This window comes from Pan troglodytes, chromosome 22 (assembly GCF_028858775.2).
Source record: "Pan troglodytes isolate AG18354 chromosome 22, NHGRI_mPanTro3-v2.0_pri, whole genome shotgun sequence".
NCBI lineage: Eukaryota > Metazoa > Chordata > Mammalia > Primates > Hominidae > Pan > Pan troglodytes.
The window spans coordinates 42,135,173-42,157,297 of record NC_072420.2 but is presented as its reverse complement, the minus strand read 5'-3'; the positions used below and the strand labels follow the sequence as shown (position 1 = coordinate 42,157,297).

General features: G+C 52.9%; 1 protein-coding gene across 4 annotated transcripts in view; it reads left to right on the top strand.

Moving 5' to 3' along the window:
* TMPRSS2 (transmembrane serine protease 2) overlaps positions 1-16,778 on the top strand; it is a 43,716-nt gene extending 26,938 nt beyond the window's left edge. For all 4 annotated transcript variants that reach the window (XM_016938565.4, XM_054675120.2, XM_016938566.4 and 1 more), the window contains 9 exons: positions 635-761; positions 1,957-2,067; positions 4,619-4,662; positions 7,896-8,067; positions 9,327-9,502; positions 10,579-10,674; positions 12,795-12,937; positions 13,445-13,597; positions 15,180-16,778. In XM_016938565.4, coding sequence (XP_016794054.1) covers positions 635-761; positions 1,957-2,067; positions 4,619-4,662; positions 7,896-8,067; positions 9,327-9,502; positions 10,579-10,674; positions 12,795-12,937; positions 13,445-13,597; positions 15,180-15,191 — 1,034 coding nt within the window. In that variant the 3' untranslated portion in view covers positions 15,192-16,778. The remainder of the gene's footprint in view (positions 1-634; positions 762-1,956; positions 2,068-4,618; positions 4,663-7,895; positions 8,068-9,326; positions 9,503-10,578; positions 10,675-12,794; positions 12,938-13,444; positions 13,598-15,179) is intronic.
* The last annotated feature ends 5,347 nt before the right edge of the window (positions 16,779-22,125 follow it).

Sequence of the window (22,125 nt, the reverse complement as noted above, 5' to 3'; positions counted from 1 at the left end):
TCCATTGTGTATCTTGGACATATCCTATTCTGCTCACCCAGCCGTTGGTGGGCGTTTGGAGTGTTTTCGCCTTTCGGCTGTTTTAAGAGGGCTGCAGTGAACGTTTGTACAAGTTTTGGACCCAATGCCTGTTTTCAATTCTCTTGTGTAGAGAGCACTTTTTAGCAGAAAAAGAATAGATTTGTGGCCTCCCTTTGTGTGCGGTCAGTGCCTTGAGAAGAGTGAACTGTGCTGCCACCTCCGGAGCCGTGGAGAGCGCGGGGCTTGGGTAGCAGCTAGGACGATACAAGTTGGGACAAGGCCAGGTGCAATGGCTCACGCCTGTAATTCCAACACTTTGGGAGACCGAGGCAGGGGGATCACCTGAGGTCAGGAGTTCGAGACCAGCCTGGCCAACATGGTGAAACCCCATCTCTAATAAAATAGAAAAATTAACTGGACGGGGTGGTGGACGCCTGTAATCCCAGCTACTCGGGAGGCTGAGGCAGGAGAATCACTTGAACCTGGGAGGCGGAGGCTGCAGTGAGTGGAGATCAGACCACTGCACTTCAGCCTAGGTGACAGAGCGAGACTCCGTCTCAAAAAAAAGAAAAAAAAAGAAAGAAACTCATGGATAATCCTCCCTCTCGTGCAGTTCGCCTCTACGGACCAAACTTCATCCTTCAGGTGTACTCATCTCAGAGGAAGTCCTGGCACCCTGTGTGCCAAGACGACTGGAACGAGAACTACGGGCGGGCGGCCTGCAGGGACATGGGCTATAAGTGAGTATGGGGCAGCACCCGCCGAGTGACAGTAACAGACAGCAGAAACACAAGAAGACCCTCTCTCTGCCTCCCTGTGAAAGCACCGGCACATGAGTGCTGGGGACAATTGTCACCTTCCAAAAGCTGAGCCCTATAACCAGCAGGTGGAACTTGTCCTGCTAGGGCTGTGCCCAGCACACAGACCTTGGCTCACTGCCACCTTGCCCTGCCTCCTCCTTGGCCTCTCTAGACTCCTGGTTGCTCGGGAGTGCCCAGTGCTGTGGTCATCTGGTCAGAGGGGCAGGCTGAGGGCGTTAGGTGCCTCTTTTTCCAAGGTGCCTCTCAGCCAGGGTCCATTCACCTCCCTGGGTAGAGGTTGGACCAGAACAGCTGGCGAGGAGGGTTGGGCTGGGGAGAGCAGCAGAGACAAATCCTGTGCCAGTTTCACTTCATTCGGGAGCCATGGAAGCCTTTTGAGCTGGGGAGAGAATCAATCAATCAGACTGATACTTAAAAAATGTCATTCCTGCTCGTAGCTCTGAGGGAAGGTGGGAAGGCTTAACAGGGTGTGTGTCGCCTGACAGTGATTCCTAACGGGGGTGGGGCGGTGGTTACCACTTATCAGCACTGCCTGGGGAGATGTGGCAGCCCTCAGGCATCGGGGGAGAGGGTGGTAGGATGCTACTGCCACTTTGTTTTCCATGGGAGGGTCCCCAGGTGATTTCTATGCAACTTTAGGGTATTCAATATGCCAGTTTTCAGAATGAATTACCACTCGGTGAGAAAGTTGGCATCTTAGCTAGTCACTGTGACATCCCTAAACAGCAGGGGTGAATTACACAGCAAAGCCCCCATCACAGTCCAGGAACCTGGTGGAATTGATAACTGGGGCCATGTTAACATCTGTACCTTTTATTAGATTAAATGTCTGTATGATTATACAATCCTATGTCCTTCTCATAGTTTCTTGATCCTAACCTGGATAAGAAACACAACCAATGAAGGAATTTTGTCTGACACTTTAGGGTTATTGAATCAAAAAATCGTTACAATATTCTAGCACTTGGTTAGAACGTGTGATTTTTTTCCCTAAATGCTAAGGTTTTTCCCTCTTATTCTGAATGTCGTATGAGCGGTATTATGACATAGTATAGGATTTGTGTTTGCTTATGCCTTAGCCATTATCACAAATAAGGTTTTCTGTCTTTTTTAGGAATAATTTTTACTCTAGCCAAGGAATAGTGGATGACAGCGGATCCACCAGCTTTATGAAACTGAACACAAGTGCCGGCAATGTCGATATCTATAAAAAACTGTACCACAGGTATGCAGCGATTTCTTCTTGAAAAATTTTGGAATGAAATCAACTAGGAGACACCATGGGGAATCACTGTCCTGAGTCTGATTTCTCTGAGCTGCAATACTCGGTCTGGATGGGTTTTGCATTGGGAGGAGATTAGAGTCTGACCAGGCCTGGTTACTCTAAGCAGCCCTTGGTTTATTCATAGGAAGTGGCTGAGGTTTCTCTGCTATTTCATTTTCAGCCTCTACCATCTGCCCTTGTTGGTAGCGGCTCACACTGCAACATCGACATTCAACTCTATTTAGTTTTCTTTCCTCTTCAGACATTTAGAGGTGTACCTATTTTGTCAGGGCGTGGTTCTAGGAATCCAAGATAATGTCTCAGTGTCCCAGCCAGGGTGACCGGCTCATTCCAGTTTGCCAGGGACTTCACTGGCTTGAGCAAGGGAAGTCCTGCTCCATTCCAGGCAGCTGGGCTGGCTGGTCCTGTTAGCCCCAACCCCGGGACAGCAGTGCCAGAGGGTGCTCTGTGAGGGATGGGCAGCATTCTGGCGGCCTGGGAATGAGTTGTGGTGTGTCCAGGGGGTAGAAGTGGGTACAAGCCACAGGTCACATGATGAGTGGCTGACCTGGCTGGGAGGGCGGAAGAGGGGATGGACTTAGGCTCTTCCTTTTGCTTTGCGCATATTTAGGATGTTTGCAGACTTGCTATGATTGTTGCTGTTATGTGTTTTCTGATGTGAAAGATACACAGTGTCCTTTGCCCATGAGCTCTCCTTGCCTCCCAGGTCCCCAGGGCTTTTGCCTGGTGTCTAGGCATCACCTCCCTGCCCGCCAGGTGCCAGGTGCTGCATTTCGGGGGAGGATGAACTAATCACCCCGCGCCACCTTTCCTCTGAGTGGGAGCCTGGGGCAGGTTTGCATTCCTGGAGGCCGCTGGTGGAGGTGTCTGGGGGCCTGACTTCCACTGCAGCCTGCTGTCCTGGGGAATGTGGCAGGGCAAGCCCAGTGGGGAGGGCTGTGCACGGCCAGGTGCACCCATCAAAACAGCAGGGCTGCGGTTTGTCCCTGTGGAGAAGCTAAACACAGCTGCCTGGGCACTTTGTAAATGCTGAGTGGTTCTTTGTCTTCCTGGGTTACACATAGAATCAGGGAGCCAAGTCCAGCCAGGCAGGGGCGGGGGGAGGGGAGGAGGTGCTGCCGTCCCTTGGCAAGAGCCTTGGGAACTCACAAGGAGGCTGGAGGGCTTGGAAGAAAGAAGAGAAGGCCATTGTCTGGTAGGCTCTATTCTATCTCGGTGGTGGTGGTGGGGGGAGGCGCACTTCTTTTCCTCTTTCTGTGCAGCAGTTGCCCTTTGATGCCTGAGTTCTTGGCTTGTTTTCTGTCGGGCTTCTGTGAATAACCACATGTGCCCTGGCGCTGTGACCACACAGGGCTATCCCTACCGACCTTAGGATTCTTAGGAAATGTCTTCTCTTAAAGGGGACGTGTCTTCACTTGGCCGTGTCAGTGCCCCAGAGCCAGAGTCCACCTGGAATGCACCTGTAGTCACTGAGAACCCGGGGGGTGTGCCTCAGTAACAGGGTGTCAGGAAGGACCTATTATTGTAGGGCCTGGGCTCCTGCAAGGTGGTTTGGGGGTGGTTGGAGGAAGCAGAGATTTGCTCTGGATTGGATGCTGTCAGGAAGCAGGGGTAATTCTGTGAGGCTGCTTTATTATTTTTTTTCTAGGAGGAGGTTGGAATGAGGCTAGGCTAAAGCTGTGATTGGTAAAGAAACGTCCGTCGCTCAAGTTAGCCAGGACAGGAGGAGACATCAGATCGTGATTTTGTGGTTGTGAGCACAAGGTTCCTGTTCCGTCTGTTCAGACATCATTTCAGAGGAGGCTCCTTGTGTCTTGCCCCATCTCGGGCATGGAGGGGCCTAGTCCGATATTGACGCTCAGTGAAATAATTCAGGTTCCGCAGAGCACACGGCCCAGCTGTCGGGGCGGGCCAGCTCTGCATGCCAGGGGCTGCGTCTTTCCTTCTCAGCATAGCCTGGGAAATTCACTGCAGGACAAAATGCATCAATTACTTCCCCTTCATCCATAACCTGGGATGTTTGACTCCCAAATGAGTAACTCTTACGTTTCTTCTAATCCTAGGGAAACTATTGGTTATATTGCTTTCAACACTACAAATTTAAAGCAGTTATAGGAGCCCAGAGGTTTCCAAATGGCTTCCTTAAAAATTAGAAGATGATTTTAAATTCCAAGAGGAAAAACAAAAACTAGCATTATTGTATGCTTACCCTCACAACCATCCTAGGAGCTGGTACAATTTTAAGAGAGGTTAAGTAACTTGCCCAAGATCACACTGTGGGGATGTGAGCCGCGTACCTTGGCTCAGTGTCTGGTCTTTGCCACTGTCCCTATATGGATTTACTTACCTTATTGGAGTTGTAACTAGCAGACCCTTCTATGTCTCAGAAGACAGGAGAGGGAACATCGGAAGAAATGACTGATTTCTAAGCATGTGAGAGGCAGGTGACTCCGCACTATCGTGACCAGAATTTCCCCTGTTCTTTTTGCAGTGATGCCTGTTCTTCAAAAGCAGTGGTTTCTTTACGCTGTATAGGTAAGTTCATCTGGAGTCCCCCTTTTGATACTTCTAACTAGGAAAAGCTCTCTACTTTCAGAACAGTACTCCCTGTGTCTCTGGGGGCGTGGGAAGGAAGAAGGTGGGGTCACGGGTTGGAATGTGCCCAGCGGCGTCTCGCTCTTTCCAAGGAGCTCCTGGTTTAGATTTCCATGGCCTGTAGACACCTTCAGCCTTGGGTCCAAGGGACACCCCCTGAGATCAGGCACGCTCAAGAAGCTGACAAAGCCCTACACTTTATGCCACCCATGAGCTGGAGGCCCGGCAGGTCTCTTTCTCCAGAAAGCAAAGGGGGGTGGCGTTAGTGAGCCCTGGCAGCCACCTAATGTGGACTTGGAGCATCTGCGGGGCTGTGGTCCAGCACCACGGTGTGGCCACCAGGTGCTCATCAGCCAGTGGGACCCGGGAGGAGGGACAAGACCAGAGAACAACAGTGCTCTTGCCTCTTCTCTCCTGAATTTTGGACGGTGGCTTAGACTTGGGTGTCCCCATCTCTGTGTTTAGAGTGCTTACAGTTTCCAAACTGTTTGCAAATGTGGAAGCCACCGTCCCTCTCCTCTGGGATGGCCCAGTGCTGTCGTGGGGCCATGGTCCTGAGCTCAGCTTTTCATTTGAAGAGGTGGAAGGAGCTGACACCGTCCCATCCCGGCAGGGCTGGCTCAGGTCTTCTTTAGGTCCTGAGTGGGGGTCCAGCACAGCCCCAAGGGTGCGTGGCACCCGCCCTGCCCTCTGCCCATGCACTCATCTCCTGGTGGAGAAGACACTCACACACAGGAAGCAGGGAAGGCAGCAGACCTCACTCACCCCTCACCCCCTCACTCACCCCCTACTCACCCCCTCAACTTCTCATTCACCACTCACCCCCTCGCCCCTCACTCACCCCCTCACTCCCTCAACCCTCACTCACCTCCTCACCTCCTCACTCTCCACCTCATCCCTCCCTCACCCCACCCCGTCACCTCCTCACTCACCTCCTCACCCCCTCACTCACCCTTCACCCCCTCACTCACCACCTCACCTCCTCACTCACCCCCTACTCAAACCCTCATTCACCCCTCACCCCCTCACTCACCCCTGCACCCCCTCACTCACCCCTTCATCCACTCACCCACCTGCTCACCTCCTCACTCAACCCCTCACCCCCTCACTAATCCCTCACTCCCTCACCCCCTCACGCCCTCACTCACACCTTCACCTCCTCACTCACCCCCTCACCCCCTCAACCCCTCACTCACCCCCTCACTCATCCCTTCACCCCTCACTCACCCCCTCTCTCACCCATTCACCCCCTCACTCATGCCTTCACCCCCTCACTCACCTCCTCACTCACCCCTTCACCCCTCAGTCACCCCCTCACTCACCCCTTCACCCCCTCACTCATGCCTTCACTCCCTCACTCACCCCTTCACCCTCTAAATCACTCCCTCATCCCCTCACTCACCCCCTCACTCACCCCTTCACCCCCTCACCCACCACCTCACCCACCCCTCACCCACCCCCTCACTCACCCCCTCACCTCCTTACTCACCCCTTACCCCCCTCACTCACCCCTTCACCCCCTCACCCACCACCTCACCCACCCCTCACCCACCCCCTCACTCACTCCCTCACCCCCTTACCCCCTCACTCACCCCCTCACCCCCTTACCCCCTCACTCACCCCCTCACCTCCTCACTCACCCCCTCACCTCCTCACTCACCCCCTTACCTCCTCACTCACCCCCTCACCTCCTCACTCACCCACTCACCTCCTCACTTACCCGCTCACCTCCTCACTCACCCCCTCACCCCCTCACTCACCCCCTCGCCCCCTCACTCACCCCCTCGCCCCCTCACTCACCCCTCACCCCCTCACCCCCTCACTCATCCCCTTACCCCCTCGCTCACGCCTTCACCCCCTCACCCCCTCACTCACCCCCTCACCTCCTCACTCACCCCCTCACCTCCTCACTCACCCCCTCACCTCCTCACTTACCCGCTCACCTCCTCATTCACCCCCTCACCCCCTCACTCACCCCCTTGCCCCCTCACTCACCCCTCACCCCCTCACTCATCCCCTTACCCCCTCGCTCACGCCTTCACCCCCTCACCCCCTCACTCACCCCCTCACCTCCTCACTCACCCCCTCACCTCCTCACTCACCCCCTCACCTCCTCACTCACCCCCTCACCTCCTCACTCACCCCCTCACCTCCTCACTCACCCCCTCACCTCCTCACTCACCCCCTCACCTCCTCACCCACCCCCTCACTCACCCCCTCACCCCCTCACTCACCCCCTCACCTCCTCACCCACCCCCTCACTCACCCCCTCACCCCCTCACTCACTCCCTCACCCCCTCACCCCCTCACTCACCCCCTCACCCCCTCACTTACCCCCTCACCTCCTCACTCACCCCCTCACCTCCTCACTTACCCCCTCACCTCCTCACTCACCCCCTCACCTCCTCACTCATGCCCTCACCCCCTCACTCACCCTTTCACCTCCTCGCTCATCCCCTCACTTACCCCCTCACTTCGTCAATCACCCCCTCACCTCGTCAATCACCCCCTCACCTTTTCACTCACCCCCTCACTCACCCCCTTACTTCCTCACTTACCTCCTCACCCCCCACTCACCCCCTCACCCCCCACTCACCCCCTCACCCCTCTCACCTCCTCAATCGCCTCCTCACCTCCTCACTTATCCCCTCACCCCCTCAATTACCCCCCACCCCCTCAATTACTCCCTCATCCTTTCAATTACCCACTCACCCCCTCACCTCCTCACTCCTCACTCACTCCCTCACTCACTCACCCCTTCACCTTCTCACTCACCTCCTCGTCTCCTCACCCCCTCACTCACTTCCAGCCCTGCCCCTCCCATCTTCCTTTTCTTTGTGTGAGAATCTGGGGTCCCTGAGTGGTGTCAGTCCCTCCAAGACTCAAGGAGTCCCCAGGGCCTCGTTATCCAGAACACCCCCACCTGGGTCCCGGGAGACCCCATGGGATCACAGGAGTGTTCAGGGAAGTGGTACTTCCTGGGTCTGGGTGGGCTGGAGGGGCATCCTCCCTTCCCCAAGAGGAGACCCCCAGGAGTCCCCTAAGTCCATCCCCAGCAGTGGTGCCCCTGCCCTGTCCTTGCAGCCTGGGAGACCCTTGGGAGGGGCGGGCGCTGGGTGGCTGGGCGGCTTCTGCTGGTCTCACCCCACTGGCCTCCTGTTTGTCATCCTCAGCCTGCGGGGTCAACTTGAACTCAAGCCGCCAGAGCAGGATCGTGGGTGGCGAGAGCGCGCTCCCGGGGGCCTGGCCCTGGCAGGTCAGCCTGCACGTCCAGAACGTCCACGTGTGCGGAGGCTCCATCATCACCCCCGAGTGGATCGTGACAGCCGCCCACTGCGTGGAAAAGTATGCCAGGGGCGGCGCGGGCCGGGTGGGGGCTCTGGGCTGGCCTACAGCCACCCTGTGACCTTGAGCAGGTCTCAACCCTTGCAGCCCCGGCATCCTTGTGTTTAAATGGGGAGAGTATTGCACCTGCTTCCTAGGGCTGTGAGACATCAAGTGCGCTCATGCCAGGCAGTGCATGGCTGTATGCACTGAGTGTCCCCTGAATGCAGGGCACAGGGTGCAGGTGGAACATTCTCCACAATGTCGCTGTGACCAGCGTTCCTTCCAGCCACTGTCCTCTGAGCTCTGTCCTGCCCTTGAGCAAAGCCCCTGCCCCCTGAAGTATCCTGTCTCGGGGACGCTAGTCCCAGGAGAGGGCACACTCAGACAGGCTTCAGGCTGCCCTGCTGGAAGGTCCCTGGGGTTAAGCGTTCTTGGCCACAGCATTGCTCATGCAGAGGGTTAGGTAGGGGTGAGGCTAGCCGTGACAGTGTTAGCATTTATGGACGCTACCACCCCCTCCCCTTTTCCTTAAACACATAGTGCTTTTGGTCACATGCTGCTTTGGAGGAGGCCTCACTTGGCAGATGTATTTTTCTGCCTTATTGAGAGGCTGAACTGGGTTTGACTCTTGGCCCAGCCCTCTCTTGCTGCGTGCCCTTAGACGATTCACTCAACGTCTCTGATCCATGGCATGTACAACTATAAGATGGGCATGCCCTTCTCCTCTCGGGCTGTTATGAAGGTCAAGGAAGCAAGGGCTGTTACCCAAGGGTGCTCCCTTCTCTCCCCCTCTTCACAACCCTGGGTGCTCTGGGCCCACTAGGAGCTGGGATTCTCTTAAGAGGAAACTCTTGGATAAAGGAAATGGTTTGATTGATATTGGACTTCAAGTCTGTTCATTAGTATCCATTTATTAAGCACCTACCATGTGCCAGGAAATGCTTTGGTGTACAAAGGAAAATAAGGGCCAGTCCTGCTAGAAATGGCCTTGAAACTCCAGGGAGGGATGTCGGCCCATTGTGGGTGCTGCAGATTCCTTGAAGGTGACGCAAGAGCCAGAAAGAAGGATGATGTGGGGGGCTGAGGCAGGGAGTCAGGGTGGGGGGAGTGTGGGGGAGAAGGGGAGACCGAGCCCCTCTTCCACTATCTCCCTGTGTGGTTTTTGGTGAACCATCCTGCCTCTGGGTGTCTTGCCTCCAGCTTCTGATGTTGGAAGTTCATCCACCGAGAGCTCTGTGTTTATGGCTCTGAGATACTGAGTCCTTCTTCTCTCCCAGACCTCTTAACAATCCATGGCATTGGACGGCATTTGCGGGGATTTTGAGACAATCTTTCATGTTCTATGGAGCCGGATACCAAGTAGAAAAAGTGATTTCTCATCCAAATTATGACTCCAAGACCAAGAACAATGACATTGCGCTGATGAAGCTGCAGAAGCCTCTGACTTTCAACGGTACGCGTGGCTCAGGCTTGGCAAGCAAGTTGGCAGAATCTTAAAGAGATGTTGATTGGAAATGACACTTGTGCTATGCCAAATGGAAGGGAGGCATTTGCGTTGAGCGAGGATAGCGTGCAGCGGGTGGCCAATGGGAGAGGCTCACAGAGGCTAAGAGCACCTGCCGCATTTTGGGGGAGGCAGCAGCCACCACATCTGTTCTGTACTGTACTGAGTGCTGGTGATTCAAGCCAGGCATGGAAAAGGCTAGAACAAGGCTTTCCCACTGCAGCACCCTTGACGTCTGGGGTGGTTCTCTGTTGTAGGGCTCTCTTGTGCCTTGTAGGATGTTAAGCAGCGTCCCCAGCCTCTACCCACTGGAGGCCAGTAGCTACCAAGCTGTGACAACCAGTGTGGCCTGCTGACATTGCCAAACATCCGCTTTGAGGCAAAGTCACTTCCAGTTGAGAACTACTGGCCTAAAATGTGTAAAGATCCTTGATTTTTAAAGATACATTCTAAAACCAAGTTGCTTAATTCAGGACAAACATGCTTTCTCTTAGCCTCTTATTCGGTCCTACTCTGGTCCATCCAAGGGTCTGGAATGTTCTAGCCCCATGTGGATACAGAAGAAGCAAAACCTCAGCCCTCCCTACAGCATGTCTGTATTCACATTGGGAAATGGTTCACATATAGAAGAGCGAATGCCTGAGCAATGGCGTGGCGCCTCTGGGGCGAAAGCTGACTCCATTGACTCCATCGGCTTTTTGGCTGTTGCCTCCTGTGTGTCTTTCCCGTCTTGGTCACCTGGAGATATGTAATTTTGGAAGCAGAGCTAGCAAATAATTCCTCTTATAAGCAGAGCTAGCAAATAATTCTACTTATAAGTAGCATAACTTCTTGCCTGCCAGAAGGAGGGGTCTGGCAGGGGGAGAAAGTGAGAATGTGGGACTTGTTGGGATGCAGGGTCCTCTGGGCAGGGTGGCCGGGGTGCCAGGCCCAGCAGCCTGCATGAGGGAAGGCCAGGTGGAGACATAGCCCGAGGCCTTAGGTGATACAAGCCTGGCTCACTGTGTTTTCTCTTCTTGAAACAGACCTAGTGAAACCAGTGTGTCTGCCCAACCCAGGCATGATGCTGGAGCCAGAACAGCTCTGCTGGATTTCCGGGTGGGGGGCCACCGAGGAGAAAGGTGAGGCTGCTCCTGGGCACACAGGACTGCAGGGCCCACAGATGGAGCATTGGGTTCGGAAGTGGGAGGTCCAGGTTTTAATCCCAGTTCTACTACTGAATGATTGGATGACTTTGGTTGATTCCCCCAGTCCTTGTGCCTCAGTTTCTCCATCTGCTAAGTGGGAGAAATCCTGCCCAGCCTACCTAATACACCGTGTTCTTATCATGATCACACAGAGCAGCATGTGGAATGGCTTTTGAAGTATCTGGGCCATATGAGTTTAGAGGTGCAGGATCTCCTGTGTTGCACTCATTGTGAGTTTGGAGCTGCCCTGGAGATCCCACCAAGGCCTGCATGGCTGAGTGACAGGGGGCTTGGTGAGGACGGGCGTCCTGGACCCATGGTGGCCACATCTAAGCCTGTCCTCTGCCCTGATAACCACAGAGAGAGGCTCTCTCCACCCCCTTCCGTTGCAGTCTGCATTTCTCTCTGACAGTCTTTCAAATGAAGGGAGCCTGGCTGCTTCATTTTTATGGAGGGTTGGAAGTGCTTAGTGGCAGGCACAAAGGTTCATTTTACATATTGTTTATATCCTTCTCAAAAACCTCTAGGCCATACAGACAACAAATCCTTTCAAACAAGGGGAAAAGTACAAAGGTTGGGTGATTTTTGGGGAGCGTCAGGGAAGGTAGTGGGGGGCATCCTGGCTCCTCATCAGCAGAAACTTACTACAGTGGAGCCACAGGCTGGGCAAAAGACCTCATGGAATCCAAGATGAAGGGAATATCGACAAATATTTGTGTGCACCTGCACCTAGTACAGGCTGGGTGCTACTCAGGTGCTGGGAATGCAGAAGTGAACAGAGTAAGACAAATGTCTCTGCTGTCAGGAGCTTTACCTCTCTTGTGGATGTCGGTGGTGGGGACGGGGCAGGTGTGGTCAGACAGATGGGAGACAAACAACTGAGCGAGGTACTTCCAAATATCTGAGGGTGGGGATCACAAGGTCCCGGCTACTTTGAAGGGGTGGTCAGGAAAGGCTTCTCGGAAGAGGTGGCATTTGAGCTGAGACTCAAATGGCAAAAATGTGTACACATCAAAAAGGCTAGTGCATGTATCTTCAGGTGTGGTCAAGGGGCCAAGGAGGTGGGCTGGGGCCAGATTGCATAGGTCCTTGTGGATTATGGTGAAGACACCAGCTTCTCGTCTGCTTGGGGTGGGGAGATCGTGAGCCGGGGAGTGCCATGATCTGGCAGCTGCGTGGGGAGTGGGGATGAATGGATGGAGACGAGGATGATGGTGACGAGTCCATTGCTGGGGTTCCTTGAGACAGGAAGCCAGCTCATAGCAGAGTGCGGGCGTGGATGTGGAGAGATGAGGGTACACTTGGGCTAGAGCCACCAGACTTACTGATGGGTTGCACGTCTGTGGGAGAGAGAGTGAGAAGTCAGGGACGATGGCTTTCCACTCTGTGGCTGAAGCCCCAGGGTGGCGGGTGGTGCCATTTTTCAAGCCAGGAAATATTGGTTGGTGAGAATTTGGGGTGGGAGAAGGTGTGACAGAGGGTTCTGGTTTTGCACACTAAGCCCACGGTGCCCAGAAGATGCCCGAGGGGAGGCAGCAAAGCGAGAGTGGGAAATGCAGAGGTGGCAAGTGCAGGCCGTGTCTTGAGACGCTCTAACGTGCAGGGGAGCCGAGAAGCAGGCGGCCTAGGGAGGGTCGCGTGTGCTCCAGAAGAGTGTGTCCATGCCAGAGGGGAAACAGGCGCCTGTGTGTCCTGGGTGGGGTTCGGTGAGGAGTGGGAAATTGGTTCAGCAGAACCAAGCCGTTGGGTGAATAAGAGGGGGATTCCATGGCACTGATAGAGCCCTGTAGTTTCAGAGCTGGGAATTTCCTGGGAATTTCTTTCCCTGAAGCTGAACTCCAGAGCTGCATTCAGCACAGGCACCGCCAGTTGTAAGGAGAATCCAGGTTTCCCAGGAGAGGGGTTGGTGCTGGGATGAGCTGACGGGGGCAGGGCTGGAGAATAGGGCTGTGACCATCTGTGTAGTATGTGTGGAGGTCTCAGGGAGGGAAGTGTGCTCTCCCTGCGAGAGCTGCTGGCAACACTGGGGGCTCAACAAGTCTCCCTGTCCTTAGGGAAGACCTCAGAAGTGCTGAACGCTGCCAAGGTGCTTCTCATTGAGACACAGAGATGCAACAGCAGATATGTCTATGACAACCTGATCACACCAGCCATGATCTGTGCCGGCTTCCTGCAGGGGAACGTCGATTCTTGCCAGGTAATTCAACATTTTTATTCTACCTTTGGCCCTTACCAGATCCTACTGAACCCCCCATGAGAGAGAGGGCATTCTTGGGGTCAGCAGAGCCTCCTCAGTGACACGGAGCCAGCTCGGGGCAGTCATGGGAAGTGATGGTCAGAAACAGTGCGAACGCTTCTGGTGGCAGAAGGAAGTGCAGTCAACAAATCACACACACCCTCTGAAAAACTAGTATTTGGTAAAAGTGCCAGTGGAACAGAAACAAGTATTTAGACTATTTTAAATTATGAACGGCAATTTATTTAGTAACTATTAGCTTGAACAGATTAAAATTCAGGATGGGGGCTGTCTCTTTGGGGGTTACATCTCTGTCACCATCACCCCTTGATGGTGGAGATTCGAAGCCCACACAGTCACTCGTAACTCATACTGCGACCACCCCCCCAACTCCTCTAGGCCTGGTCAGTGGTGTGCGGCAGATTGTGACTTGATTTTCTGCTCTCTGTACCTTGCTGTGTCCCACAGGGTGACAGTGGAGGGCCTCTGGTCACTTCGAAGAACAATATCTGGTGGCTGATAGGGGATACAAGCTGGGGTTCTGGCTGTGCCAAAGCTTACAGACCAGGAGTGTACGGGAATGTGACGGTATTCACGGACTGGATTTATCGACAAATGAGGGTAACTATCCTGTCCTCCTTCTGACTGTGTTCTCCGATTCCTCGAGCCAAAGCCAGACATCTGTTAGGCGTGGTTCTGCTGCTGGAAGCTGACTGGTGACCACTGGTCAGCATGAAGCAAACCCTGCTTCCTCCAGCCACAGCCCCATCCCCCCAGTGTCCACCCATTGCCCATTGCCTCTCACTGGCTTCGCTTGCATATTTCCCCTGGTGTTTGGATGAAAAGCGCTGGGGCTCAGCTGTGTGAAATTCCTTGGTGCTCTGCCGACCACACTTCGTTCTGGCTCAGCTGGCTCAGCTGTTCCACCCAGGCCACCTCACATCAAACTTTCTTTTTTTTTTTTTTTTGAGATGGAGTCTCACTCTGTCGCCCAGGCTGGAGTGCAGTGGCACAATCTCGACTCACTGCAACCTTTGCCTCCTGGGTTCAAGTGATTCTCCTGCCTCAGCCTCCCAAGTAGCTGGGATTACAGGCATGCGCCACCACGCCCAGCTACTTTTTGTATTTTTAGTAGAGATGGGGTTTCTCCATGTTGGCCAGGCTGGTCTCGAAGCCCTGACCTCAGGTGATCCACCCACCTCAGCCTCCCAAAGTGCTGGGATTACAAGTGTGAACCATGGTGCCTGGCCTCACATGAAACTTTTGATTTATAGAGAGCAGAGGGAAGAGCCAGCTGTGCCCATCCTTTTCTGGGGCCATCGAGTGGCTCCTGGGCAGCCCCCAAGGTTAGGAAGGGCAGGAGCAGCCAGGGTTCTCTGATGCCCCAGACTCAAGCACGAGGGAAGGTCTCAGGGGTTCCATGTGAGCCTCATGGACGTCTCTGCTTAGCAGAGCCCTGGCTTTGGGCATTGTCCAGATAGGGGGTGAGAACCAGATCTTCTCATCTCCAGGACCTCAGACGTATAGTTTTCTCAGATTTCTGTGCTTTCTGGGGCTGGGCTACTAGTGGAAGAAAGCAGTCTATTCTGTCTTCTCCCAAATCTCCCAGATGCCCAGTCTGTTGAAGGAGGAGCAGAACCAGGGGGCCTTTCCCGCTAAGGCCCGACCTGTGTCTCCGTCAAATGACACGTGGGACTCAGGGCCTTCCCATGACCATGGGGCCCAGGGGGCGTCACCTGGCCCAGGGCCCAGTGCTAGAAACAGATGACCCCAGGAGGAGGAGGCAGGGCAGGAGGGAAGCTGGCAGGGCTGGGACGGTCAGCCAGGCTGAGGGGCGGACTTGCACCAGGATGGAGCTAGCAAATGATCCAGGTGTGTTTGGTGGCTGCAGGTGGGTCTGCATGGCTGTGCAGGGAGGGAAGGGCTGCGTGGCAGGAGAGCAGCCGGGGGAGGCCCAGACTCTGCTGAAGAGATGCCCGTCGTGCCGGCCTCCACATCCGCTGCCCGCTCCTTCCGGAGCTCCTGCCCCGCCATGCTCAGCCTGACTCTGACCAACACGTTGGAGAGAAGAATGATCCCTTTGTGCTATTAAGCTTGCTTATTTGGTTTCTAAGTGCTTCATGCGAACCTAGAGGAAAAAATTATTTTCCACCTTTGTTTGTCTTAAGAAAATAACACACTTTTTCTTTTCCTATTTGAACAGGCAGACAGCTAATCCACATGGTCTTTGTCCTTGACGTCGTTTTACAAGAAAACAATGGGGCTGGTTTTGCTTCCCCGTGCATGATTTACTCTTAGAGATGATTCAGAGGTCACTTCATTTTTATTAAACAGTGAACTTGTCTGGCTTTGGCACTCTCTGCCATTCTGTGCAGGCTGCAGTGGCTCCCCTGCCCAGCCTGCTCTCCCTAACCCCTTGTCCGCAAGGGGTGATGGCCGGCTGGTTGTGGGCACTGGCGGTCAAGTGTGGAGGAGAGGGGTAGAGGCTGCCCCATTGAGATCTTCCTGCTGAGTCCTTTCCAGGGGCCAATTTTGGATGAGCATGGAGCTGTCGCCTCTCAGCTGCTGGATGACTTGAGATGAAAAAGAAGAGACATGGAAAGGGAGACAGCCAGGTGGCACCTGCAGCGGCTGCCCTCTGGGGCCACTTGGTAGTGTCCCCAGCCTACCTCTCCACAAGGGGTTTTTGCTGATGGGTTCTTAGAGCCTTAGCAGCCCTGGATGGTGGCCAGAAATAAAGGGACCAGCCCTTCATGGGTGGTGACGTGGTAGTCACTTGTAAGGGGAACAGAAACATTTTTGTTCTTATGGGGTGAGAATGTAGACAGTGCCCTTGGTGCGAGGGAAGCAATTGAAAAGAAACTTGCCCTGAGCACTCCTGGTGCAGGTCTCCACCTGCACATTGGGTGGGGCTCCTGGGAGGGAGACTCAGCCTTCCTCCTCATCCTCCCTGACCCTGCTCCTAGCACCCTGGAGAGTGCACATACCCCTTGGTCCTGGCAGGGCGCCAAGTCTGGCACCATGTTGGCCTCTTCGGGCCTGCTAGTCACTGGAAATTGAGGTCCATGGGGGAAATCAAGGATGCTCAGTTTAAGGTACACTGTTTCCATGTTATGTTTCTACACATTGCTACCTCAGTGCTCCTGGAAACTTAGCTTTTGATGTCTCCAAGTAGTCCACCTTCATTTAACTCTTTGAAACTGTATCATCTTTGCCAAGTAAGAGTGGTGGCCTATTTCAGCTACTTTGACAAAATGACTGGCTCCTGACTTAACGTTCTATAAATGAATGTGCTGAAGCAAAGTGCCCATGGTGGCGGCGAAGAAGAGAAAGATGTGTTTTGTTTTGGACTCTCTGTGGTCCCTTCCAATGCTGTGGGTTTCCAACCAGGGGAAGGGTCCCTTTTGCATTGCCAAGTGCCATAACCATGAGCACTACTCTACCATGGTTCTGCCTCCTGGCCAAGCAGGCTGGTTTGCAAGAATGAAATGAATGATTCTACAGCTAGGACTTAACCTTGAAATGGAAAGTCATGCAATCCCATTTGCAGGATCCGTCTGTGCACATGCCTCTGTAGAGAGCAGCATTCCCAGGGACCTTGGAAACAGTTGGCACTGTAAGGTGCCTGCTCCCCAAGACACATCCTAAAAGGTGTTGTAATGGTGAAAACGTCTTCCTTCTTTATTGCCCCTTTTTATTTATGTGAACAACTGTTTGTCTTTTTTTGTATCTTTTTTAAACTGTAAAGTTCAATTGTGAAAATGAATATCATGCAAATAAATTATGCAATTTTTTTTTCAAAGTAATTACTGCATCTTTGAAGTTCTGCCTGGTGAGTAGGACCAGCCTCCATTTCCTTATAAGGGGGTGATGTTGAGGCTGCTGGTCAGAGGACCAAAGGTGAGGCAAGGCCAGACTTGGTGCTCCTGTGGTTGGTGCCTTCAGTTCCTGCAGCCTGTCCTGTTGGAGAGGTCCCTCAAATGACTCCTTATTATTATTCTATTAGTCTGTTTCCATGCTCCTAATAAAGACATACCCAAGACTGCAATTTACAAAAGAAAGAAGTTTATTGGATTTACAATTCCACATGGCTGGAGAGGCCTCCCAATCATGGCAGAAAGCAAGGAGGAGCAAATCACATCTTACATGGATGGCAGCAGGCAAAGAGAGAGTTTGTGCACAGAAACTCCCATTTTTTAAACCATCAGATCTTGTGAGACCCATTCACTATCACAAAAACAGCACAGGAAAGACCCACCCCCATGATTCAATCATCTCCTATCAGGTCCCTCCCACAACACATGGGAATTATGGGAGCTACAAGATGAGATTTGGGTGGGGACACAGAGCCAAACCATATCATTCTGCCCCTGCACCCCCCAAATCTTGCATCTTTACATTTCAAAACCAATCAGGCCTTCCCAACAGTCCCCCAAAATCTTAACTCATTTCAGCATTAAATCAAAAGTCTACAGTCCAAAGTCTCATCCATCACAAGGCAAGTCGCTTCCACCTATGAGCCTGTGAAATCAAGAGCAAGTTAATTACTTCCTAGATACAATGGGGGTACAGGTATTGGGTGAATACAGCCATTCCAAATGGGAGAAATTGGCCAAAATAAAGGGGCTGCAGGCCCCTTAAAAGTCCAAAATCCAGCAGGGCAGTCAAATCTTAAAGCACCAAAATGACCTCCTTTGACTCCATCTGTCATATCCAGGTCACGCTGATGCAAGAGGTGGGTTCCCATGGTCTTGGGCAGCTCCACCTCTGTGACTTTGCAAGGTATAGCCTCCTTCCTGGCTGCATCATGGGCTGGTGTTGAGTGTCTGCAGCTTTTCCAGGCACATGGTGCAAGCTGTTGGTGGATCTACCATTCTGGGATCTGGAGGATGGTGGCCCTCTTCTCACAGCTCCACTAGGCAGTGCCCCAGTAGGGACTGTGTAGGGGCTCCAACCCCACATTTCCCTTCTGCACTGCCCTAGCAGAGGTTCTCCATAAGGGCCCCACCCTGCAGCAAACTTCTGCCTGGGCATCCATGCGTTTCCATACATCTTCTGAAATCTAGGCAGAAGTTCCCAAACCTCAGTCCTTGACTTCTGTGCACTGGCAGGCTCAACATCACATGGAAGCTGCCAAGGCTTAAGGCTTGCAACCTCTGAAGCCACAGCCCAAGCTCTATTTTGGCCCCTTTCAGCCGTGGCTGGAGTGGCTAGGATGCAGGGCATCAAGTCTCTAGGCTGCACACAGCACAAGGACCCTGGGCCTGGCCCATGAAACCACTTTTTCTTCCTAGGCCTCTGGGCCTGTGATGGGAGGGGCTTCTGTGAAAACCTCTGACATGCCCTGGAGACACTTTCTCCATTGTCTTGGGGATTAACATTCAGCTCCTCATTACTTATGCAAATTTCTGCAGCTGACTTGAATTTCTACTCAGAAAATGGAATTTTCTTTTCTATTGCATTGTCAGGCTGCAAATTTTCCAAACTTTTATGCTGTTTCCCTTTTGAAACTGAATGCCTTTAACAGCACCCAAGTCTCTACTTGAATGATTTGCTGCTTAGAAATTTCTTACACCAAACACCCTAAATCATCTCTCTCAAGTTCAAAGTTCCACAAATCTCTAAGGCAGGAGCAAAATGCCACCAGTCTCTGCTAAAACATAACAAGAGTAACCTTTGCTCCGGTTACCAACAAGTTCCTCATCTCTATCTGAGAGCACCTGAATTTCATTGTCCATATCATTATCAGCATTTTTGTCAAAGCCATTCAAAAGGCCGGGCGTGGTGGCTCACCCCTGTACTCCCAGCATTTTGGGAGGCCAAGGCAGGCAGATCACCTGAGGTCAAAAGTTCAAGACCAGCCTGGCCAACTTGGTGAAACCCCATCTCTACAAAAATACAAAAAGTAGCCAGGCATGATTGTAGGTGCCCATAATCTACTGTAAGCTACTCAGGAGGCTGAGGCAGGAGAATCGCTTGAACCAGGGAAGTGGAGGTTCCAGTGAGCTGAGATTGTGCCAGTGCACTCCAGCCTAAGCAACAGAAAGAGACTCTATCTAATTAAAAAAAAAAAAAAAAAAAAAGACATTCAACAAGTCTCTAGGGAGTTCTAAACTTGCCCACATTTTCCTGTTTTCTTCTGAGCCCTCCAGACTGTTCCAGCCTCTGCCTGTTACCCAGTTCCAAAGTTGCTTCCACATTTTCAGGTATCTTTATAGCAGTGCCCCACTCTACTGGTACCAATTTACTGTATTAGTCCATTTCTGCGCTGCTGATAAAGACATACCCAAGACTGGGCAATTTACAAAAGAAAGATGTTTATTGGACTTGCAGTCTCACACGGCTGGGGAGGCCTCACAATCACGGTGGAAGGCAAGGAGGAGCAAGTCACATCTCACATGGATGGCACCACAGCATTTATTAAGCACCTGCAGCATGACAGACCCTGGGTTCCAGAAAACTGGGGCTTTCTACTTTGGTTTGTTCAATACACTCCTGGCCCTGTCATTGCTCTGCTCCTAACTCAACCCCATCCTATGGGGTCCCCTGAGCCCCAGACGTGCCTGGAGTGAAGGTCCCTGAGCAGACATCATTATAATCCTGTCTGTTCTGCACAGGTCAATGGACCATTGAGCCAGTGCTTATGTTACTGGTGGTGAGTGTCCAGGTTCTTGGTGTCTTGAACAAAGAATTAGGCAGAACACACAAACAAAGCAAGAAAAGAATGAAGCAACAAAAGCAAAGATGTATTGAAAATGAAAGCACACACCACAGGGTGGGAGCGGCCCGAGCTAGGGGCTCAATGGCCCCATTACAGTTTTTGGGGGGTTTAAATACCCTCTAGAGGTTTCCATTGGTTACTTTGGGGGCCCTATGTAAATGAAGAGGATAAAGTAAAGTTACAAAGTCATTTACTTGGCATACGCCCTGTGGAGGGGATAGTCCCTGTTAGAGTTGAAGTGTGAATCAGCCTTACATTCCTGCCTCCAGACCCGATTTTCCTGCCTCACTTACAGGGCAGGCCACGGAGGCCGGAGAGCAGAGTGTGATGCCGGCGCTGCCCGTCATGGCTGGGAATGGAGGGGTGGGTAGGGAGGGGCAGTTCCATTGCTTGCCTGAACTCAGGGCCCCTCTAAGTGCAGGAAGGAGTCACACAAAGTGGTCTCCAGGGCTCTCTCCCAGTTCTGGCCGCTGGGGCCACTCCCCTCTCCGCTCTGGATGACTAGTTAGGACAGGCCTGGGGGATCACCACACATGTTCATTTTGGCTGAAAGGAACGTCCTTGCGGGCACCTTGGGGCATCCCCAGCAGGTTCACTCTGCTGGGGAAATTGAAATTGCTGTTCTCTGGGACACATACTGTCAACTTTCTTCCTCCATCCTCTCTGGTTATCACTAGCAAAATTCTAACAACAGCAAAATAGAATCCTGTGCAACACTTTGACACCTCTGACTCTGTTTCCCGTGCAGCAGAAACTTAAGGCGGGTGGAAGACTGGCTTGGGTGGTGGTGGAAGGAAGGGACGTCTTGTAGTGGAGAAGTTTCCCAGGCCTGCCACGAGAGGGCACCTGCCTCATGGAAGGGCCAGGCTGTCTGACGCACCAATACAGCCAGAGGACCTGGGCCATGTCCACTGCGAGAATGCGTGCCTAGTATTGAATTAAGAATGTTTGGATCCACCCTGCCTTACTCTTGCAAACCTCTGTGTGTGCGTTGGTGTCATCTCTTCCTTAAGCATGAGTCAAACTGATCAGCCTCTGTTAACAGTAGATCAAGTCAACCTGCAGGTGCACTTCAGCACCTGGGGGAGCCATAAAGTTACTGCCCAGCGGCAGCTGCTGACCTGGGCTTGTGAAATGTCCACTGCTCTCCGGACATCCTCTCTTATAAATGTATTCTCAAACTTCCCAAAGAATTGAAAATTATACAGTCCCAAGAGTCAGAAGAGATCTGGGATGGTGGGGTGGGGGGGTCCAGAGGGGAGAGGATGGTGTTGCTGGTCCAGCCCCCACCCCCAACCTGACAAGCAGCTGTGCAGCTTGGCCTGATGCCCCCACTGCCTGGGACCTCACAGCTCTTGAGGAAGCCATGCCATCCGGGGGCCCCTCTGTAGAAAGTACCCCCATTTCCCACACTGATCATCTAGAATATACCTCCCCAGAGGATGTCACACCTTGGTGCTCACACTTCATCTCTCTTGTTGCCTTTTGGCCTTCTCTTTCCTAGGCTCGGGCAATCCTGATCCTTCAACTCTCCCCTTAAGGGACAGAGTGTCCGGTCCTCTCCTGCCCCATCCATCTAGTTCACTGTTCAATTTCCTGCCCTTGAGCCTTCCCTGGCCTCATGGTGAGGAGGCCCAGCAGCAGCACTGATTGGGAGCCATGGTTCTCAGAGTCAGGGCGTAGGAGTGTGGCTCGAGTCTCCCCCGACCAGGCTAGACCAAAGAGAACTTCAGTCAGGTTCTCCTCCAAGGTTAGTGTTCCGCCTTCTCTGCTTCCCAGATCACTCCCCCAGCCACAGCCCCTGCAGGTAAAGTCCCACTGGGAAACCTTTTTTTTCCCCTGAGATGGAGTCTTGCTCTGTAGCCCAGGCTGGAGTGCAGTGGCACGATCTGGGCTCACTGCAACCTCCACCTCCCGGGTTTAAGCAATTCTCATGTCTCAGCCTCCTGAGTAGCTGGGACTATAGGCACACGCCACCACACCCAGCTAATTTTTGTATTTTTAGTAGAGACAGGGTTTCGCCATATTGGTCAGGCTGGTCCCGAACTCCTGACCTCAGGTGATCCACCCGCCTCGGCCTCCCAAAGTGAAGGGATTACAGCGTGAGCCATCGCACCTGGCCTGGCAACCGCTTCCTGACTGGGCCTTGTGCTTTTCAACTCCATGCCAGGTACCCAGTGACTCAACAAATTGGACATTTGATCAATGCACATTATTAAGAGTTAGCACCGTTGGCTTCATATTGTTTCATTTTTTAAAGTGTGTTCCCCCATTTCCCTCCAGTCTCTAGGAAATCATCAGACCCTGTTCTTTTGCTTGCTCCTACCGGGCCCCACCACAGAGGGCAGCTTAAGCATCGACTGCTCCACTGCACCCTACCTGCTAGTTTCAGGCTTCTCGCCAAAATACAAAACATGGCAGAGCAGTG